The sequence below is a fragment of the Canis lupus genome, chromosome 12 (assembly GCF_011100685.1).
Source record: "Canis lupus familiaris isolate Mischka breed German Shepherd chromosome 12, alternate assembly UU_Cfam_GSD_1.0, whole genome shotgun sequence".
NCBI classification, from domain to species: domain Eukaryota; kingdom Metazoa; phylum Chordata; class Mammalia; order Carnivora; family Canidae; genus Canis; species Canis lupus.
In genome coordinates, this window is record NC_049233.1 from 37,537,593 (window position 1) to 37,560,258 (window position 22,666).

General features: G+C 34.8%; 1 protein-coding gene across 10 annotated transcripts in view; it reads left to right on the forward strand.

Annotated features, from left to right (window-relative positions):
* Nucleotides 1-22,666, forward strand: part of SENP6 (SUMO specific peptidase 6) — a 118,375-nt gene that overhangs the window by 92,279 nt on the left and 3,430 nt on the right. For all 10 annotated transcript variants that reach the window (XM_038554548.1, XM_038554552.1, XM_038554549.1 and 7 more), the window contains 7 exons: nt 5,552-5,674; nt 6,821-6,913; nt 10,905-11,335; nt 17,470-17,573; nt 19,348-19,436; nt 21,565-21,633; nt 21,733-21,883. In XM_038554548.1, the coding sequence (XP_038410476.1) occupies nt 5,552-5,674; nt 6,821-6,913; nt 10,905-11,335; nt 17,470-17,573; nt 19,348-19,436; nt 21,565-21,633; nt 21,733-21,883 (1,060 nt within the window). The remainder of the gene's footprint in view (nt 1-5,551; nt 5,675-6,820; nt 6,914-10,904; nt 11,336-17,469; nt 17,574-19,347; nt 19,437-21,564; nt 21,634-21,732; nt 21,884-22,666) is intronic.

The window sequence follows — 22,666 nt, forward strand, 5'->3', positions numbered from 1 at the left end:
TATTCATCAGAGAAATACAAGTCAAACCCACAGGAAATTATCTGAACCCCATTAGGATGGCTACTATCAAAAAAAAAAAAAAAAAGAGAGAGAGAGAGAAAAGTGTTGCCAAGAATCCAATGCAAATTGGATTCCTTTTGTACTGCTGGTGGGAATGTAAAATGGTACAGCCACTAAAGAAAACAGTATGGTGGCCCCTCAAAAATTAAAAATAGGACTACCCTATGATCCAGTGATCCTGTTTCTGGGTATATATCCACAAGAATTGAAAATATGGTCTCAAAGAGGTACTTGAACACCCATGTTCATACTAGCCAAGAGGTGGAAGCAACTCACATGTCCATTGATGGATGAATGGATAAACAAAATGTATATAGATACCGTGGAATATTATTCAGTTTTAAAAAGGAAGGAAAGTTATCACAAGCTACAGCATGGATGAATCTAAAAGACGTTATGCAAAAATGAAATAAGCCAGTCACAAAAACAAGTACTGTATAATTCCACTTATATTAGGTATCTGAAAAAGTCAAAGTCATACAAAAAAAAAATAAATGATGGTTATCAGAAGCTGAAGGGTGAGGGGAAAAGAATTTTTTAATGAGTATAGAGTTTCTGTTTTGCAATATGAGGTTCTAGAGATGTATTTCACAACCATGTGAATATACTTAACATTCTTGAACTGTGCACTTAAAAATGGTTACGATTGGGTGGTGCCTAGCTGGCTCAGCTGGTAGAGCATGCAACTCTTGATCTAGGGATTGTTGAGTTCAAGCCTCACGTTGGGTATACAGATTACTTAAAAGTAAAAATTTGTTAAAAAAATGTTTAAGATTGAGAGTGCCTGGCTGGCTCAGTCAGTGGAGCAAGATCCTTGGTCTTGGGATTGTGGGTTCAAGCCCACGTTAGGTATAAAGATTATTTAAAAATAAAATCTTATAAAAAATTGTTAAGATTGTAAATTTGAGATTATGCATTTCATCATAATTTTTGAAAAAGATATCTCTTAATTCTAATGTATACCACCTTAAGAAACTGAGCGAAAAGTCTTGACTGTGCAGAACAATACTATTGTTGTTGGATGAAGTGTTGTTCTGTGAATGTCACTTTGGCCAAGTTGTTTGACAGTACTGTTTGGGTCATCTTTGTCCATACTGATTTTATGCCTATTTGTTCTATCAATTATTGAAAAGATTATGGATCTCCAAGTATAATAATGGGTTTGTCTATTTTTCCTTTCAAATACATTTTTGCCATATGTATTTTGAATATTTGTAAGGTGCATACAAGTTTACGTTTCTTGGAGAATCAACCCTTCATGGTTTGTAATGTCCTGCTATATTCTTGATAATGTCTTTATTCTTAAGCCTGCTTTGTTCTAAATGAATATAGTTACTCCAGCTTTCTGTTGGTTTTTTGTTTGCATGGTATGTATTTCTTCATCCCTTTACTTTTAACTCTTTATATTTAAAATAAGTTTTGCTTTCTAAAGCATATAGTTGGATCTAAGACATAAATTGAAACCCTATTTTGTTTTCATTGTGGTTTATTTATACTTAAATCTTTACTATTTATAGTGTGATAAGAGATTTTATAGTATTTTTATATACTCAAAATTCTTTACATTTTCAGGAGGCTCCTTGACATTTTATAGTAGCACTTTAAAATTACATTAAACTTAAATTATCTAAAAGTTTTGCCTTTTCTGATGCAAAAAAATATTCTAAATGAAAAAGGAAACCTAACAAAATCCATGTTTTTAAAAAAATATGTTTATGGGATGCTGGGAGGCTCAGTTGGTTGAGTGTCCAACTTGATTTCAGCTCAGGTCAAAATCTCAGGGTCCTGGGATTGTGCCCCACATCAGACTCCCCACTCAGCAGAGAATCTGCTTGGGGGTTTTCTCCCTCACTCCCCTCTCCATGGTTGCCCCTCCCCCCACTTTGCACTTTAGCGCTTTCTCTCTCTAAAATAAAATAAATATATCTTTAAAAATAAAAATTTGGGATGCCTGGGTGGCACAGTGGTTGGGTGTTTGCTCTTGGCTCAGGGCATGATCCTGGAGTCCTGGGATCAAGTCCCACATCGGGCTCCCCACAGAAAGCCTGCCTATGTCTCTGCCTTTCTCTCTGAGCCTCTCTTGAATAAACAAAAATCTAGTAAATAAATAAAATAAAAAGTTGTTTATATTTGTCTCGTGACATGCTTAAAAGTGAATTAAAAGGAAACTTTTTTGTTAAACTTCACTATGTTAAAATAAGTATTCAAATACTACCAGAGCTGCTTATTCTTTTCCATTTCTAATTCTGTAAGTAGGAAACAAACTTTTTTTCCAATGAGTTTTTATTTCCTTAACATACAGTGTTGTGTTAGTTTCAGGTGTACAGTATATTGGTTCAACAATTCTATATATTAGTCCTCATCAAGATAAGTGTATTCTTAATCCCTATTATCTAGTTCATTTATCCCACCCACCCACTTCTCTGGCGACCACCAGTTCTCTGTATTTACAAGTCTTATGAGGAGGTTCTTTCTTTCTTTTTTTTTTTTTTTTTCATTTGTTGTCTTGTTTTTTAAATGCTACACATGAATGAAATCATATATTTGTCTTTCTTTGCCTTATTTTACTTAGCATATACCCTCTGGGTCCATTCATGTTGCTGCAAATGGCAAGATCCCATTCTTTTTGATGGCTCAGTAATAATCCATGATGTGTGTGTGTGTACACACACCACAGTTTTATCCATTCATATTTGGGTAATTTGGTTGGTTTCCATGTCTTGGCTATTGTAGATAATGCTGTGATAAAAACCTTTGGGTGCATATGTCTTTTCAAATTGTTGTTTTCGTTTTCTTTGGATAAATACTCAGTAGTGGAATTACTGGATTATATGGTAATTCTATTTTTGATATTTTGAGGTACCTCCTACTGTTTTTCCATAGTGGTTGTACCAACTTGGATTCCTACCAACAGTGCATGAGGATTCCTTTTCCTCCACTTTTTCACCAATACTTGTTATTTCTTGTGTTTTTTTATTTTACTATACTGACAGGAATTTAGTGATATCTCTTTGTGATTTTGATTTGAATTTCCCAATGATTAATGATGTTGAGCATCTTTTCATATGTCTGTTAGCCACTGTATATCTTTGGGAAAATGTCTGTTCATGCCTTCTGCCCATTGTTAATTGGATTATTTGATTTTTTTTTCTTTTTCATGTTGAGTTGTATTAGTTCTCTATATATTTTGGATATTAACCCCTTGTTGGATATGTCATTTGCAGATACGATATCTTCTCCCATTTCGTAGATTACTTTTTTATTTTGTTGATGGTTTCCTTCACTGTGTAAAACTTTTTTTTGGTGTAGTCCCAAGAGTTTAATTTTGCTTTTGTTTCCCTTGCCTGAAGAGTTATATAGAAAAATGTTTCTATGATGTCAGAGAAATTACTGCCTGTGTTTTCTTCTAGGATTTTTATGGTTTCAGTCTCACATTTGGATCTTTATAATCTATTTTGAGTTTATTTTTGTGTATGGTATAAGAAAATGGTTCGGTTTTATACTTCCGCATGTAGCCATGCAGTTTTCCTAACACTTAGTTGAAGAGACTCTTTTCCCCATTGTATATTCTTGCTTCCTTTGTTGTAGATTGACATATAAGTGTGGGTTTATTTCTGGGCTCTCTATTCTGTTACAATGATCTATGTGTTTATTTTTGTGCTGGTGCCATATTGTTTTGATTACTACTACTTTGTAGTATTTCTTGAATTTGAAATTGTGTTACCTCTGGCTTTGTTCTTTCTCAAGATTGCTTTAGCTATTCTGGGTCTTTTGTGGTTCCATACAAATTTTAGTATTATCTGTTCTAGTTCTGTAAAAAAAAGTTGGTATTTTGATAGGGATTATATTAAATCTGTGGATTGCTTTGGGTAGTATGGACATTTTAGAGTATTGGTTCTCCCAATCCATGAGCATGGAATATCTTTACATTTGTTCACATCATCTTCAGTTTCATTCATTAGTGTTTTGTAGTTTTCAAAGTATGCGTCTTTTACTTCTTTGGTTAAAGATGTTCCTAGGTATTAATTTTTCCTTCTTCTACTTCCTTATTGGTGTATAATCAACAGATTTCTGTAGATTAAATTTGTGTCCTGTGACTTTGATGAATTTATTTATCAGTTTAGTAGTTTTTTTGATTTTTTTTTTTAAGAGATGGAAGAAGAGGGGTCAGGGGGAGAAAAGAATCTTAAGCAGGCTCCATGCCCAGTGCAGAGCCTGACATGGGGCTCAAACTCATGACCGAGCCAAAATCAAGAATTGGATGCTTAAGTGATTGAGCCACCGCCACCCAGGTGCCCCTTTCCAGTGGAGTCTTTAGGGTTTTCTACATATAGTATCATATCATCTTTAAATAGTGAAATTTTTATTTCTTCCTTAGCAATGTGGTTGCTTTTCAATTTTTCTTGTCTGATTGCTGTGTTAGGACATCTAGTACTATATTAAATAAGAATTTTGAAAGTATACATCCTTATTCTGTTCCTGATCTTAGAGGAAAAGTTCTGTTTTCACCATTGAGTATGTTGCTAACTATGGTTTGTTCATATGCCTTTATTATGTTGAAGTATATTCCCTCTACACTTACTTTGTTGAGAGTTTTAATCATGAATGATGTACTTTGTTCAATGCTTTTTCTGCATCTATTGACATGATCATCTGTTTTTTATCCTTTCCCTTATTAATGGTGATGCATCATGTTGATTGATTTGTGAGTATTAAACCACCATTACATCCCAGGAATAAATCTCTTTATCATGATGAATTATTTTTTTTAATGTGTCTGGATTTGGTTTGCGTATATTTTGTTGAGGACTTTTGTATCTATGTTCATCAGAGGTATTGCACTGTAGTTCTCTTTTTTTGTAGTATTTTTATCTGGTTAAATGGTATCTGGGTGATGCTTGCCTCGTAGAATGAATTTGGAAGCTTTACTTTCTCTCCTGTTTTTTGGAATAGTTTGAATAGAACAGTTATTAACTTTTCTTCAAAATTTTAAAAGAATTCACCAGCAAAGCCATCCAGTCCTGGATATTTGTGGAGTTTTTTTGATTACTGATTTAGTTTCCTAGTAATCAGTCTGTTCTAATTATATATTCTTCAGTTTTGGAAGGTTATACATTTCTAGGAGTTTATCCATTTCTTCTAGGTTTCCCATTTTGTTGGCATATAGTTTTTCGTAATAGTCTCTTACAATTCTCTGTATTTTTATGGTGGTGGTTATTTTTCCTTCATTTTTTATTTTATTTTATTTATTTGAGTCTTCAAGCTCAGATCTTGCAAATTACATAGTTATACTCTCAAATATTACCTTTCATTCCTTGAAAATAATCTAGTAGTTACCATTGTCTAGATTATGAAGCAAATTTTGCTAATAAAGTCTTTCAATTGTAAGAAATAGAGGTTGATGGTGCCTGAATAGTTATTTGATCACTGTTTGACTCTTATTAGTATAAACTCTTAAATACATTATATTTGGATTTTTTTTGTAAAATAGATATTTGGTGCTTGAAAAACTGAAGAAAGAAGAAGCTGACCGAATTCATATATTCAGTTCTTTTTTCTATAAACGCCTTAATCAGAGAGAAAGAAGAAATCTTCATGAGACAACTAATTTATCGTAAGTCAAGCTCTGAGGATATTTAACAGATGTAGGAAGTCACTCAAGTTTAATTTAATAAAAAAGTACTTTCATTGAGTCAACATCTTTTAATTCTATTATCAGTTAGCAAAATTTATATAATTCATAATACTTTAAAGCCTCAAGAATACCTAGAATTCATAAAGGTATTTGGTCTGTTATCTAAATTAATATTCCCCAAATATGCCTGATAATTAAAAAAAATACTTAGATATTTATTAGGTACAAATTGCTCTGTTCCATTCATATTTAAGAGAGGAACCTGTGAATCTATACCTTTAATAAATTATTTGGATAATTCTCCAATGAGTTAAAGGAAACACTGTTCTACATATTAGGCCTTAATCAGTTTGTTCATAATTCCTCTCTATATAGTGATTGTATCCAACTCTAATTTGCACTGATACTTGGTCAAAAGATGTATACAAAATGCCATAAGTGGGCAGCCCCGGTGGCTCAGCGGTTTAGCGCTGCCTTCAGCCCAGGGTGTGATCCTGGAGACCTGGGATTAAGTCCCACGTCGGGCTCCCTTCATGGAGCCTGCTTCTCCCTCTGCCTGTGTCTCTGCCTCTCTGTCTCTCTGTCTCTCTCATGAATAAATAATAAAATCTTTAAAAAAAAATACCATAAGTGCTGTCAATTGTCTTGAATTGATGGCTCTTGTGCATAATATAAATAATATTTTACACTCTTTCAGTGATTTCTAATTTTACATCTTAAGAGTTCATGAGAGTGATTGGGTTGGCCATTGTTCATAATCTATTTTATTTTGTCTTTTATAATGCTCACTTTACCTGCTCTCTTCTCAGTCATCATAGGTGATGATCTGATACATTTCTCAATATAGTTGCTGATATGCAGTAATAAAAATAGTAGCATTGGGTTCACTTAGTAAATAGTAGCGGGAATTAAATAATTCTGTCTTGCAGACTCAGTGATAGCTGGTTTCACACCTTCCTAGCTTCATCTGAGATGTTCTGTTTTTTTTTTTTTACGCTACTTGTTAAATCACCTTATACAACACTTTTATTTGTTTACATCTTAGTCTTCATAATTTATAAATGACTGCATATAAGCTGAAGCATTAGAATTTCAGAAGGTGATAGTTTATCTCTTGTCTTGTAGAATACAGCAAAAGCGACATGGGAGAGTAAAAACATGGACTCGGCATGTAGATATTTTTGAGAAGGATTTTATTTTTGTACCCCTTAATGAAGCGTGAGTAAGAATTTTCATTATGTAAATGTGAAGGCCATTTTTAGAAAATGTGTATATGAGTTGAAGAATTCATTCTTTTTTAAACTTTCTGAAATTTGTTTTATGTGTTTATGTTTATGCTGTGTATTCTGTGAAAATTAATGCAATTTTTTAGTGAATCATGTAATATGTTGAATTTTCTAAAGACTAGCAAGAGATCTAATTTTGTTTAACAGTGTACAATAATGTCATTTTTAAAATGTGGTACTGTTGTCTACCAAAAAAAAATGTGGTACTGTTGTCTACCAAACATCCTAAAGAGCAAGCATACTTCTTTATACAGAATAATGAGTAGGTCACATAGTAAATTTTGAATCTTTAGAAAACACTTTGACTTGGGATACCTGGGTGGCTCAGCAGTTAAGCATCTGCCTTTGGCTCAGGGTGTGATCCTGGAATTCCAGGATGGAGTCCCACATCGGGCTTCCTGCATGGAGCCTGCTTCTCCCTCTGCCTATGTCTCTCTGCCTCTCTTTCTCTCTCTCTCTCTCTCTTCTCTCTGTCTCTCATGAATAAATAAAGTCTTTTAAAAAGAAAAAGAAAACACTTTGGCTTTTAATCAAAAGATAGCCAGATTTGTGTCATGTTCAATTTGAAAACCATGCTGCCTACTTGAAACTATTTTCTAAGTAAATGGAGGTGGTTAAATATTTTGCATTCTCCCATAGTGACTAGAGAGGCATAGGATAGAATTATTCTGCAATTTAGACTTGAGATATTTCATATTTCTGTTTTCCTGTGCCTTCCAGGCAAAAATTCCCAGGAATACACTTGTAGTTCGACACCTTGGGCTTATTACTTGCCTCAAGAGAGAATACACACCATGGTTGCCAACAAAAAGAGAGAGAGAGAGAAAGCACATGTAACAGAATTTGGGTTTTGGTTTGGTAGTTTGGGGGAAGATGTAAGGAAACAGTTGTTTGCTTCGGTAAAGAAGTAGCATTACCCATTTAAAAGAAAGGGAAATATTTGATATTTTTTTGGTTGCATTGTGGCCTTGCTTGTCTCTGCTTAGACAAACTGAGAAGTGGCCTTGCTTTATCTCAGTCTATCATGTTTCCAGAGTTTGTCTGAGGTTGGTTTTCTATGAGATTGTTTGTATCTGATAAACCTAGCTATGCCAGGCGAGCTTCTGAATGTGCTCTTTTTTTCCCCCCACTGTGAAAAACATTCACTCAATACTAGAATCCAATTCTGTTTATTTAAAAATCATAACGTTAATCATAAGACCTGTGCTCTCTAATGAGCCCAGCCAAAGATAGTTAGGCTAGGTCAAAATACTAGTAATGGCTTATAAAGCCCAGCTTCTTAGGATCTATATATTTAAGTCAAAGATTTTATCATAATTAAAAACCAAGTTTAAAACTAATTCTTAATTTCTTCATTATCCTCAAAAATAAGGTTTCTTAACAGTAATTTGTCATAAAGAATAACATGTGATCTGTCTGCTTAGCTGAAAAGGAAGATATACATAGCTATTTGTTAAAAATGAATAATATTTAAGATACTATTTGTCAAAAAATTATAAAAATTTAAGATACACACTTTAGCAATAGAGGCACATTCCTCCTATCTGGGATGGATTGAAGCTATGACGAATGCTTCCAGTTACCTTGATGAAAGAGAATGAACAAAGATGAAAAGTCAGTAAAGGATTCTACAAAAGAACTATGCCATTAGTAGATGGAAGAATAGCCTACAGATCCTGAGGGCTCATTTTGTTTTGTTTTGTTTTTGAAGTTGTAAAGCACAGATATTTCTAGTCACTAATTATTTTGTTTTATTTTATTTATTTATTTTTTAAAGATTTTATTTACTTATACTTGAGAGACACAGAGAGAGAGGCAGAACATAGGCAGAGAAGGAGCAGGGTTCATGCAGGAAGCCCGATGTGGGACTCGATCCCAGGGAGACTGGGATCATGCCCTGAGCCAAAGGCAGATGCTTAACCACTGAGTCACCCAAGTGCCCTCTATTCACTAATTATTTTAGATAGGCTTATGTGTTTTTGCTTTTTGTTTTATTTTTATTTTTTTCCTGATAGTGGTAGTTTCTTTAAAGTTTGTAAGCTACTTGTTAAAAATTGATAAGGAAAAAATATTAATATTTAGATCCAATCAATCTTAAGTGAAATTACTTGTTTTGTCGTCTTCTCCTAGGGTTGGATTAAGGTCACTGTGTACCTGCTGTTAAAAGAATCATAAAAGCAAAGCCCTGTCTCTTACAGGTTGAAAATAACCTCAGATGTATCTGATTCATTTTTCTTCTTTCAGCTAAATAAAGAATTTTTCTTAGTTTTTAAGTGTACAACAGAAAAGTAATGGCTTATACATATTGTCAGAGCTAAGAAATATTAAAAACTGTGATAGATTTAGGTTATAGACTTTAGGTTGAGAACTACTATATTATATCACTTTAAACCAATTTTTAAAACACCATTTAACTCTTCTAACATTGAGCTGTGACTTATAGTCAGCTATGTTTTATAGTGAAGTGAGGAAGATGATGTATTGCTCTTTCTACTACCCTGGCCTGACCTAAGTCCCTAGGATAATGAGGATTAATAACTAAGAACAGGAGAGAAGCATTCTTCCATCTGGCCTTTAAAATGCTGAGGATGAAGCCAGGCTCTGTCACCCTTGTGTTTATGCTATCTGATGAAGAGACAGTGTTTCTTCATATTACCTTGGAGGAATTCAGCATTTTGTAAAAATGAGAGTATAGAATAACACATTCATGTCAAGATATGCATTTTTTCACTCCTCAAACATCTATTGGACACCTTACTATATGACACTGTACTCAACTAATAAGTTCTCTGACATCTCTTGCCTGTTCTTTGTATCCTAGCATGTAACACTGTCTAGCATATGGTAAGCCCTTAATAAAATTCCTCATTAGATTAATGGATATTAATCAATGTTAGCTGTACAGCTTTTTACTCATGGCTTAAAACATATTATTAGAAACCGTGATACCTGAATTCAGCTATATCAAGAGCACCCACCTGATAACTGGAACTCTACTAATCCTGAAGTTTTGTAATAATGTTTAAAATAAATATGTTGTTTCAGTTTAGTGTATATATACCAATATAGCATAAGACAAAGAATTATTGGGCAGCCCTGGTGGCTCAGCGGTTTAGTGACTGCCTTCAGCCCAGGCTGTGATCCTGGGTACCCCGGATCGAGTCCCACGTCGGGCTCCCGGTGCATGGAGCCTGCTTCTCCCTCTGCCTGTGTCTCTGCCTCTCTCTCTCTGTGTGTCTCTCATGAATAAATAAATAAAATAAAATAAAAAAGACAAAGAATTATTTAATATTTTCAACATTAAGCAATGCCTAACCTTATTCTTAAGAAAAACAGACATGGTAAAATTTTTTTAAAAGCTATATATGTGCAATATTTAGAAAATGTTCAAAAGTATACAGTCTATTTAGACTTCTGAAAACATTTTAATCTTGAGGCTAGTTTTCTGTCCTTTGACATAAATAGGTCAAGAGGAAGGTAAATGGAAATGGTGAATCACAGTGATCTAATTTATCTTTTCCTAAATTGCTTAAAAATAGAAATGAATTTTTCATTCAAAAAGCAGTTAAGGGAGGACGGCCTGGGTGGCTCAGCGGTTGAGCATCTGCCTTTGGCTCAGGGCGTGATTCTGGAGTCCCTGGATCGAGTCCCGCATCGGGCTCCCTGCATGGAGCCTGCTTCTCCCTCTGCCTGTGTCTATATTGTTTTTATTTTTATTTTTAATTTTAATTTTTTTCTATATTGTTTTTAAATAGACATTGTATTCTATTAATGATCTTATAAACTAGTGGATTCATTTGAGAATTGAAATTTGTTGACAAAAGCTTTCGAAAATATTTCAGTTGACATTTTTTGCCTAATAAACTCTTCTAATAATATATTCAATAGTTTCATTTGTTTTTTTTCATTTGTTTTTTTTACAGTGCACACTGGTTTTTGGCTGTGGTTTGCTTCCCTGGTTTGGAAAAACCAAAATATGAACCGAATCCTCATTATCATGAAAATAAGGAACTGCAAAAATGTTCCAGTGTAGAGGACAGTTGTATTTCTTCTCCTTCAGCCAGTGAAATGGACAGTTGTTCGCAAAACTCTTCTGCCAAGCCTGTAATTAAGAAGATGCTAAACAGAAAACATTGTGTAGCTGGAATTGATTCAAGTGCTGAACAGGAAGAAAGTGACCCTCATTATCGGAGAAACACGGGCAGTGTGAAATGTAGTCTAAAAAAAGTAAATCAGACGGCAAGTGAAAATGAAGAATCGAATAAAGGAGAATCTACATGCCAGAAAGTTGTTGATAGGACTAAAAGTGAAAATGGCCTACAGAATGAATATTTAAATTCTATGCATCATACAGGTATGTTTCTAAATGTTTCAAAAGAATCAAGGAATTCAGAATAAATTGGATTGTTTATACATAGGATTAAGGTTTTAGGGCATACTTTTTTTTTTATTTTATTCTACTTTTTTTATACTTTTTTTTAAAAGTCAGGTTTAGTAAGATACGATTTATTTATTAGCAACATTCACCCATTTTCTAAGTATAGCTCAGTGAGCTTTGATAAATATGTGTAGTCTTGTAATTGCTACAGTACAGTAATCACGATTTAGAACTTTGCTATTGCTCCAAAAACTTTCCCTTGTGCCTTTTGTTTTTAAAATTGTAGTACAAGGCCTACATTTTTCATTTATAGCAACTTGGATTTATTCTTATTTCATAGGCAGTTTACTAATATCTGGCACAAACAGTAGTTGGACAGTCTTAGATCTTTAAGGCAAATTAATTCATTCTTCTCAATTTACAGGTAAGCAAATAGAGATCAAATAGCAAGGGTCAGAATTTAAAACCTTTTCCTCCAAAATAGTTGTTCACATTTAAATGAAAAGTTAGTTTTTTATTCCTTACTCCCTTTCATGTTTTAATAGGAAGAAGGGCACTGGTCCAATCTTTGTTTTTTTTATTTCCATTCAGGTGTAATGAATTGAATTTTTCCCCTTGAATCAGTTCCATATTCCTAGTACTTTGTTAGATCTAAAGTTTCTCTTTCCGTACTTAAACTTCATATCAAATCAATTGTGTAATTTTCTGTCCATCTCAAAAGAAAAATAATCTACTTCAAAAAATCCGTAACATGCTATGACATATACCTTGCTTATTAAACTATGAATAAATCTAATAAATTTTCTTTGGAAGAAAAAAGTTAAAATAAGGCATAGAAGAAATTAATGTGAATTCAGGGATCCCTGGGTGGTGCAGCCTTTGGCCCAGGGCGTGATCCTGGAGACCCGGGATCGAATCCCACATCGGGCTCCCGGTGCATGGAGCCTGCTTCTCCCTCTGCCTATGTCTCTGCCTCTCTCTCTCTCTGTGTGACTATCATAAATAAATAAATAAATAATTTAAAACGAAAGAAATTAATGTGAATTCAGAAAGAACCTATCAAAAATTAAGAATGCTGGGGCACCTGGGTGACTCAGTTGGTTAAGCATTCAACTCTTGGTTTTGGCTGGGTCGTGGTCTTGTGGTTGTGGGATCAAGCCCCACGTCAGGCTCTATGTTCAGTGCAGAATCTGCTTCAGATTCCTTCTCCTCCCTCTGTGTTCCCCCCCTTTCTCTCCCCCCCCCCAAATAAAATCTTAAAATTAAGAATGCAGAATACAGTCTTGGTACTTTTACCACCTTATTTTAGTAACTTAAGCTGTTATTGAGTTTTATAAAAATATTTTTTATTTGTTTGACATACCAGCTGCATAAATCTGATGCTAGCTCTAAACTGTTGATCTTTGTGCCCTTTGGAAGGTATAAGATAACCGGCAGAAGGGGGAAATTTAGCAGTTACAGCAAAAAGTACATCAAAAGCCAAACACATAAATACTTGCTTTTCTGACTCACTTTTCGACTCCCTTTTCAGTCTTTCATTAGGCAAGAAATGGAATGAAGATAGACAAAGTGGGTAATCACCAACTGCTGCCTCTATTATTTTTCAGTTTTAGTATTTTAATACTTGAGTAGAAAAAAAATGAGAGGCAGTATACAGTCATACTAAAGATTAACTGCCATTTTGACACTCTGAAGAGTAAGCCTTCAAGGCAGTGTGCATTGTTTCTCATTTCCTTGAAAACCGTTTTGTCAGCACATGAAAAGATGATGGACATCATTAGACATAAGGGAAATGCAAACCAAAACCGCAATGAGATACTCCTCCATATCACACTAGTATGGCTACAGTCAAAAAGTCAGATACTAACATTTATTGGTGGGAATGTGAATAAACCACCTTTGTTAGTGGGAATGTAAAGTGGTGCAGCTTCTTTCTTTGGAAGACCATTTGATAATTCCTCAAAAAATTAAATGTAGATTAATAATAATACCCAGCAATTTCACTCCTACGTATATATCCAAGAAAAAAGCACAGTGGGGATGAATGTTCATTGTAACATTGTAGTAGCAAAAATGTAGAAGCAACCCAGATGTTCAATGGACAGATGGATAATCAGTGATATATCTAGCTCATAGAAATAAATGAAATACTGATACATGCTACAACATTGATGAGTGTTGAAAATATTGTGAAAGTAGTCACAAAAGACCATATATTACATGATTCCATTTGTATGAAATCTCCCGAACAGGAAAATCTATAGAGTAGATTAGTAGCTACTTAGGGCTGGTGTGGTGTGGCAGATAGGAATATGAGGAAGGGGGAAATGATAACTGAAAGGTACAGGTTTTTGTTTTTTTTTTAATTTATTTATGATAGTCACACACAGAGAGAGAGAGAGGCAGAGACACAGGCAGAGGGAGAAGCAGGCTCCATGCACCGGGAGCCTGACGTGGGATTCGATCCCGGGTCTCCAGGATCGCGCCCTGGGCCAAAGGCAGGCGCCAAACCGCTGCGCCACCCAGGGATCCAGGTACAGGGTTTTTTAATGAGGTTTTAAAACTTATTCTGATGAGGGGCACCTGAGTGGCACAGTCGGGTAAGCATCTGACTCTTGGTTTTGGCCCAGGATATGGTCTCAGGGTAGTGAAATTGAGCCCTCTGTTGTGCTCCATGCTCCACACTGAGTCTATTAAAGACTGTCTCTCCCTCTCCCTTTGCCCCTCCCCCTGCTTGCATGTCCCCCCCCCCCACCAAGTTAATACTTGTAAAATAATAAAATTTACTCTGATGGTAGCTGCACATATGTGCAAATACATAAAAACAACTGAATTGTACATTTTAAATGAGTAAATTGTATGACGTGGGTTATATTTCCATGGAACTATTTTCTTTAAAGTTCCTCTTTGATCACTGACCTCATACACTATAATGTGAATTCAAATTAAAAATGAATTAAAGTTCATGACTTAAAGCAATAGGACAAAGCCTACGGCTTCATACACACAAACCCCAGAAACTCCTAGTGGCCCTCTCCTTCAAATTAATGTTCTAGTTGAGTAATACCCAGTTAAATTTAAGCAAATATCCTCACAAATCCTAGAAGAGATCAAAGTAAAGAATCCTCTGTTTACGAAGTTTGCCTTTTTAGTATCTGTTTATCCTTTTTTTTAAACTATAGTTTGTGTATTTGTTTTTGTTTTGTTTTTAGTATGCATGCAACCATATCAACAATATCTTCCATAAGGGGAGTTGATTTCCTTTTATTGGGTGTGATACACTGATACTTTCTATTCTTTTTGATGTTTGCCTTAATCCAATGATGATAGTGTCCCACAGTTTGAAAAACAGTGCTCTAGAGCAAGTCTGCATTTCTGTGCTTTCATCAGATGCTTCCAAGGGATCACTCACCCAAAAGTACATTAAATAAGAGTCCTCTCTAGAGGTGCTTTTACTGTTAGAGAGGTTGGTTAAGTAGTCTGTCCTATATAAAATAATAGCATATTAAAAATTAGGATAAGAAGAGCCTATAAAATTTCCGTGATTATGATTACTATCTCAATAATTGATTTCTGTTTTGCCTAGGAATATAATTAACAGAATTTAAACAAAGCATTTTGTTTTATTTTTTATTTATATTTATTTATATGTTTATATGTTTTTTAGTAATCTCTACACCCAACATGGGGTCTGAATTTACAACCCCAAGCTTAAGAATTGCACGCTCCACTGACTCAGCCAGGCACCCTTAAACAGGGCATTTTAGATAGGTGTTTTAATATTGTTTTAACTATCAAATATATAGAATTACAAGTTTTGACTCCTCATGTCAGAAGTGGGAATTGTGTCTTTTCATAGGGATTATGCTAAGGGCAATTGTAGGAAAATAATGTTTGGTATCAGTACTTTCATTTGCTAGTTTTTCAGTTGGGCACCATATGAAATGTTGTCTTGCTATGGCACATGAAAAATGTATGTTTTAAACTCTGGAATCACACTTGGAATCTTCAGAGGATCTAACTATATGAGAAATTCTCAGGAACTGTGACTGATTAAAAAAAACAGTTGCGTTATCACCTCTCAGTGTACATCAGGACATTTGTTTACTGCATGAAAGAATTGACTATTCTATTTAAATTATTTTTCTCCCTTTTTTGAAATGCACATATATTTTATTTGTGTAAGGTTTATATTTATATTATACAACTTCTATAGATATGAATAATTGGCTGCTAGATTAACTTGATTATAATTGATTTGGAATTGCCTGAGGATTTGGACAAGTTTTATTCAAATATAGGTATTTTAGTTCCAAACAAACATAAAAATAGATTTTTGAAAAAAAATTGAAGAGATTATTATTTTTCATGTAACAAACATATTTACCAAAGTGTTTATTATTTAAATAGTATGTTTCCAATCAACATTTAGAGAGAGAGAGAGAGAGATTTCTTTTTAGGAGCATGTTTTATTTTGCTGTCTTACCACTCCATCTTGCCTCTATTAGTATTTTAATTCTCCTTTAATAACTTATACAAAAATAAACTTCATCTTGTCTAAAATCCCTTAATGTCATACTTCTTTTTTTTTTTTTTTAAAGATTTTTTTTTATTTTTTGATTCTTATTTATTTATGATAGTCACAGAGAGAGAGAGAGAGAGAGAGGCAGAGACATAGGCAGAGGGAGAAGCAGGCTCCATGCACCGGGAGCCCGACGTGGGATTCGATCCCGGGTCTCCAGGATCGCGCCCTGGGCCAAAGGCAGGCGCCAAACCGCTGCGCCACCCAGGGATCCCATGTCATACTTCTTAAAGTAGAAAAGATATACTTTTTAATAAGCAGATTACTAAATTTGGTATTAAAGTACCTCACTTTTCATTATTTTCATATAAATCTTACATTCCTTTGAAACATCACGTGTAATTAGTGTCTTTCAGCAAAATATTTTATATTTATGGATTTAGATTCTTGAAACTGACCTTTAAAAGTATCCATTTCAAAAATAAAAATAAATAAAATCCATTTCAAACTTTTTTTCTGAGTCATTTCATACTACTAGCATCTAAATTTGGTTTGGCTGGTTTTATTTATTGAAAAGTCAATGAACATAACGAAACATGAAGGAAATATATACAGGGGTGCCTTGGTAGCTCAGTAAAGTGTCTGACTCTTGATTTTGGCTTGAGTCATGGTCTCAGAGTCATAAGATCAGGTCCAGCATTGGAGCCTGCTTAAGATTCTCTCTGTCCCTCCACTCCTCGTTTGTATGCTCTTGCCCTCCATCTTCCAAAATAAAAATAAATTTTAAAAAAGAGGGAAAAATATACAGAGTTGGGGAACTCATCCAGAGCTATTATCCTAGTGTCATGAGTATTTTAATTTTTGTATTTTACTCTCTATTAGTTGTCCAAAAACAAATCTGTTTAAACCTTAATCATGGGGATCCCTGGGTGGCTCAGCGGTTTAGTGCCTGCCTTTGGCCCAGGGCGCAATCCTGGAGTCCTGGGATCAGGTCCCACGTTGGGCTCCTGGCATGGAGTCTGCTTCTCCCTCTGCCTGTGTCTCTGCCTCTCTCTCCCTATGTCTATCATGAATAAATAAATAAAATCTTTAAAAAAAAAAACCTTAATCATAATTTTTAGTCTCTATTAGATAATTTTTCATAATTTTATAGTTTTAAAACTGTGATATTTTATGTTCTACAATTAGCTAACCATTCCTGTTATTGGACATTAGGTTATTTTTAGACTGTTGTAGTCTCTGTTACTAAATCTATCTAGCATACCTAGCACAAAAATGTTTTAATACATATACTTATAATGTATATATAGACATTATATTTAATGTTTTATATATACATATATTTATGATATAATTGATACCTAGGTTAAATTTTAATGAATTTTAGGGTCTGAGTTGTAGAAGCAACTTTGTAATTGATGTGTCAATCCAGGTTTTTATTAAAAATAAGTTACATTTGTGGAATTACATGTTAAAGCAGCATTTTATCTGTAATTACTATATTATTAATGGCTACCATTAATTTTAACATACTATAAGTTATGTCCATGTCCGTTTAAAAATTTTATACTGTTTCTTATTGCTATAGATGGCTTAAGCAAAATTAGGCTAAACTATAGTGATGAATCAACTGAAGGTAGCAAAATGCTTGAAGATGAACTCATCGACTTCTCAGAAGATCAGGATAACCAGGTAAAGCCTAATGCTAAGCAGAAAGCTCCAATATAAAAAAAAAAAGAAAAGAAAAGAAAGCTCCAATATTCTATCTAATTAAGTTTTTCTTTGGAGTTCTGTAAGAAATTCCTTAACCAGTAACTCATGCCTTCTGAATTTGAGTCTCATCTCAAAGCACAAACTAAGTTTTTAATTCAAAAGTTGCCAGGATAAATGTATAGTGTGATTTTATTTTTCTTTTAGGGTTTTTGTTGTAGTTTTTGCAATTGCAGACTAAATTATTACCTACTTCAGAAAAGTTTTAATATAAAATTGATTCTCCTACCTGAACCCAGCCACCACTCCCACTAGCCCTACCATCCCTTTCTCCTCCTCTTTTAAAGCATTTCTGGGTCATACTTAATCTTTGGTCTAACTTAGTCAGGAGGCAAATGTAGATACTTGGTTATGTTGTGCTTGAGCACAGGAAAGTTATTTTTTCCACGCTTTCAGTGATTCTTTTCCTTTCTATTTTAATGTATATTAACCATGGTAGAAGCATATAATATTTAGTTAGAACTAACATAGATAAATTCTCATTTCCTTAGAGTTTCATTTGCTCTGATAAATTTTATTTACACCAAGAATGAAATAGATTTTTGAAAATATTTTATGACTTCAGTTAAAGGGGGTTTCATATTGAAAGAGAAGTTTTAAGAATCATACAGCATTCCATTTCTTTAATCTCTGACCTTTCTTTAGTTGTTAGGAAAAACTTTATCTAGTATTGAAGATAGCTTTGTATTGCACCATTTTTCCTTTTTGCACAATCCTCCTGTGGAAAAAAGCCATTTTTTGTAATATCCCTTGCTCAACAATGTATGTCTAAGAAATACCGTTTTTCTCTGCAACTTATACCTGCATATATATGGATTACATTCAAGGTTTATAATGAGTGCTATTCTTATGCTCCTTTGATTATAATGGTTATGTGAACAAGCTAATCTGTGTATTATTATTAATTCTATTGTTGATTATCTTAAGGTTGCCAGAGCGTTCTAAAGAATAGGAAAAGCCTTGTTTTACATTCAAGATAATCTAAAATAAGACAGAGTGTCATTAAATTGTCTTCTCTTGGGACGCCTCAAGAGAACCGCTTGGTGGCTCAGCGGTTGAACGTCTCCCTTTGGCTCAGGGCATGATCCTGGATTCTCCATATCGAGTCCCGCATCAGGCTTCTTGCATGGAGCCTGCTTCTCCTCCTCCTGCCTGTGTCTCTGCCTCTCTTACTGTGTCTCTCATGAATAAATAGATAAAAAAATCTTTAATAAAAAAAAGTTGTCTTAAGTGAAGTGCATATATAATTCTGTCAAGGAGGTTTTCTGAAAACCCTTTAAGTATTTCTAATTTGAAAAATTATTTATGTCAAAGAATAATATGTCATTTATGTTCCTAACGAAAACAGCTGTCTTAACCAAAAAACTAAATTTTTATAGAAATACCTAAATCAGAGCAGTAATATTGAAGAAGAATGAATCATAATATATTTAGTCTTTAAATTTTTCTTTTACATTGAAAATAGATGTAACAATATTTCATAGACTTCTGATCAGTGATTTCATTAAAATGTCAGTGCTGTGGCATTAGATAATTACCATCAAGTGACCACATTTTCTCATGTCTGATGACTATTAAATAGAAAAGATTTACATGTTTGTTACAAAGATCTTTTTTATCATCGGTAGTGCTATTATGTGAGGTTATTAATTATTTAGATTGTATATTTTCACTACTAACAGGCTGTCTTTTATAGGATGATAGCAGTGATGATGGATTCCTTGCCGACGACAACTGCAATTCAGAAATAGGACAGTGGCATTTAAAGCCTACTATCTGTAAACAGTAAGCATTAATTTTATATCTTGCAAACTGCATAAATAAATTTTAAAATTTTATTTACATATCCTCATAGAATAAAACATAACTGGATAGTTTTTATTTAAACAAGCCCTTAAAAGTTACAAAGACTGTCAGGGTGAATGAGAATTGCCTAGTGTCCAGGGCTCCAGTTGGGGAGAATGGGTAGTCATTTCTCTGTTTGAGTGTGAAGTGGAATCTTGCAGAAAATACTGGATTCTAAACTATTTTTTTCCCTTCTCTTCCCTTCCCTTCCCTCCCCTCCCCTCCCCTCCCTCTTCCCCTCTCCCCTTCCCCCTCCCCCTCCCCTTCCTCCTTTCCTCCCTTCCTCCCTTCCTTTCCTTTTCCTTTTCCTTTTCCTTTTCCTTTTCCTTTTCCTTTTCCTTTTCCTTTTCCTTTTCCTTTCCTTTCTTCTTTTCCTCCCCTCCCCTCCCCTCCCCTCCTCTCGTCTTGTCTTTTCCTTTCTTTTTTAAAATAATCTCTCCACTCAATGTGGGGCTTGAACTCACAGCCCCGACCAAGATCAATAGTTGTATCCTCCACTGACTGAGCCAGCCATGTGACCCTAAACTAATTCTTCTATATGATGATTACCTGTTTTGTTATCTATAATAGGTTTTAGTTAAAAATGGGGATTATTGGGCAACCAAGGTGGCTCAGTGGTTTAGTGCCGCCTTCAGCCCAGGGCCTGATCCTGGAGACCTGGGATCGAGTCCCACGTCAGGCTTCCTGCATGGAGCCTGCTTCTCCCTCTGCCTGTGTCTCTGCCTCTCTTTCTCTCTCTGTGTGTCTCTCACAAATAAACATACATTTTTTTTTAAATGGGGATTATTTCAGGGTGTCTGTCTGGCTCATTGGAAGAGTGTGTGACTCTTGATATTGGGGCTGTGGATTTGAGCCCCACATTGAGTGTAGAGAATACTTAAAAAAAAAAAAAAAACTTAAAAATGGAATTTGGAGGGGGGCGTCCCTGGGTGGCTCAGTGGGTTAAATGTCTGCCTTCGGCTCAGGTCTTGATCCTGGGGTCCCAGGATATAGCCCCGTGTTGGGCTGTCTGCTCAGCGGGGAGTCTACTTCTCCCTCTCCACCCTGTTCATGCTCTCTCTCTCTCTCAAATAAATAAATAAATATTTTTTAGTTATATATTTAAAAGATTTATTTATTCATGAGAGACACACACAGAGAGAGAGAGGCAGAGACATAGGCAGAGGGAGAAGCAGGCCCTATGAAGGGAGCCTGATGTGGGACTCGATCCCCAGATCTTGGGACCGTGCTCTGAGCTGAAGGCAGACGCTCAACCACCGAGCCACCCAGGTGTCCCTAAATAAAATCTTTTTAAAAAAAGTGGAATTGGGGGGCCTGGGTAGCTCAGCTGGTTAAGTCCCTGCCTTCGGCTCAGGTCATGATCCTGGAGTCCCAGGATATAGCCCCTGCATTGGGCTCCCTGCTCAGCGGGGAGTCTACTTCTCCTTCTTCCTCTTGCCCTCCCCCCACCACCACCTTGCTCATGCCCTCTCTCTCACTCTCTCTCAAATAACTAAAATCTTTTTTTTTTTTAATATAATTATTTCTACTTTGTATGGTCCCACTTTTGGTAATTTGGCATTTGGAGATACTCAAATTTTCAGAGTTATTTTTACTAAATTTTGTTTTCTTTTAAGGAACCAAGAGTAGAACTTTAATGACATGTTCATAATAAGATATGGTTCAATTAATATTCTATAACTTGGTATTTAATATAACCATGGATATTTAGGTATTGTTAGGGTATATGTATCTATAAGATTTTTTTCCCCTAAGTTTTACTGAGGCAAGGGAATTTTAAATATTTTAAATTCTGTTGTTGGTGTTCATCTTTTTATGCCTTTTTAACATAAAGTATTGGGGCACCTTGGTGGCTCAGTCGTCTGCCTCCAGCTCAGGTCATGATCCCAGGGTCCTGGGGTTGAGCCCCCCATTAGGCTCCCCACTCAGCAGGGAGTTGGCTTCTCCCTTTCCTTCTGACCATCCCCCTCCCTGCTCATGCTCGCTCTCTCTCTCTCAAATGAATAAGTAAAAAATCTTTTTAAAAAACCATTATAAAGTATTAACATTTGTTCATTTCACCCCACAGACCTTGTATCCTACTGATGGATTCACTTAGAGGCCCTTCTCGATCAAATGTTGTAAAAATTCTAAGAGAGTAAGTTCAAAACCATAATTTGTATTTTGCATTCTGGTGGGAATGAGGGACTATGTACATTTATACATGTATATTCTTACTATTTGTGCATTATTGCAGGTATTTAGAAGTGGAATGGGAAGTTAAAAAAGGAAGCAAAAGAAGTTTTTCCAAAGATGTTATGAAAGGCTCTAATCCAAAAGTACCCCAGCAAAACAACTTCAGTGATTGTGGTGTATATGTATTACAGTATGTAGAGAGCTTTTTTGAGGTGGGTTTCAGTATGTTGGATCTGATATAATAAATAAAATAGTGTATAGTGAACCCTTAAACAACATGGGTTTGTACTATGTGAGTCTACTTCTATGCAGATTTTTTTTTTTTAAATAAATACAGCACAGTACTCTGTATTTTTCTCTTCCTTGGGATTTTAATATTATTTTCTTTTCTCTAACTTACTTTATGTAAGAATACAATAATATAGTACATATAACATAAAAATATATGTTACTTGACTGCTTATGTTATTGATAAGGCTTCTAGTCATCAGTAGGCCATTAGTAGGTAAGGTTTTCAGGAGTCAAAATTCTATGTGGATTTTAGACTACACAGGGTCAGAACCCCAAATCCCCATGTTGTTCGTGGGTCAACTGTATTTGACCTTATATTAATGCAAAAAACACAATAAGGAAATATTTTAAAGAGTCTGAAAACTATCATTTCAAAAATTTTTCCAGGGAGCAAAATATCCAAAATTGGAGAATTTTTAAAGCATAAAAAACTACTTTATCAAATCCAAGGCTTGTTGACTTCATTCCTCATCACTCTAATCAACTCCTTTGCCACTAAATCTTCCCATCTTAAGAAATCTCTCCCATAATTTAGACTTTTATCCTCTTTTCTCCCCTTTATGGATATACTTATGGAGAAGTATTCACTGTCTTCATTTCTACAAGTCCCACTTGTTTCTCAAATCTCTGTAGTCTGGCTTTACTTTCACCCTTATTGAAATTGTTCCTGACCTCCCAGCATCATTTGACACTGTTGACCATTC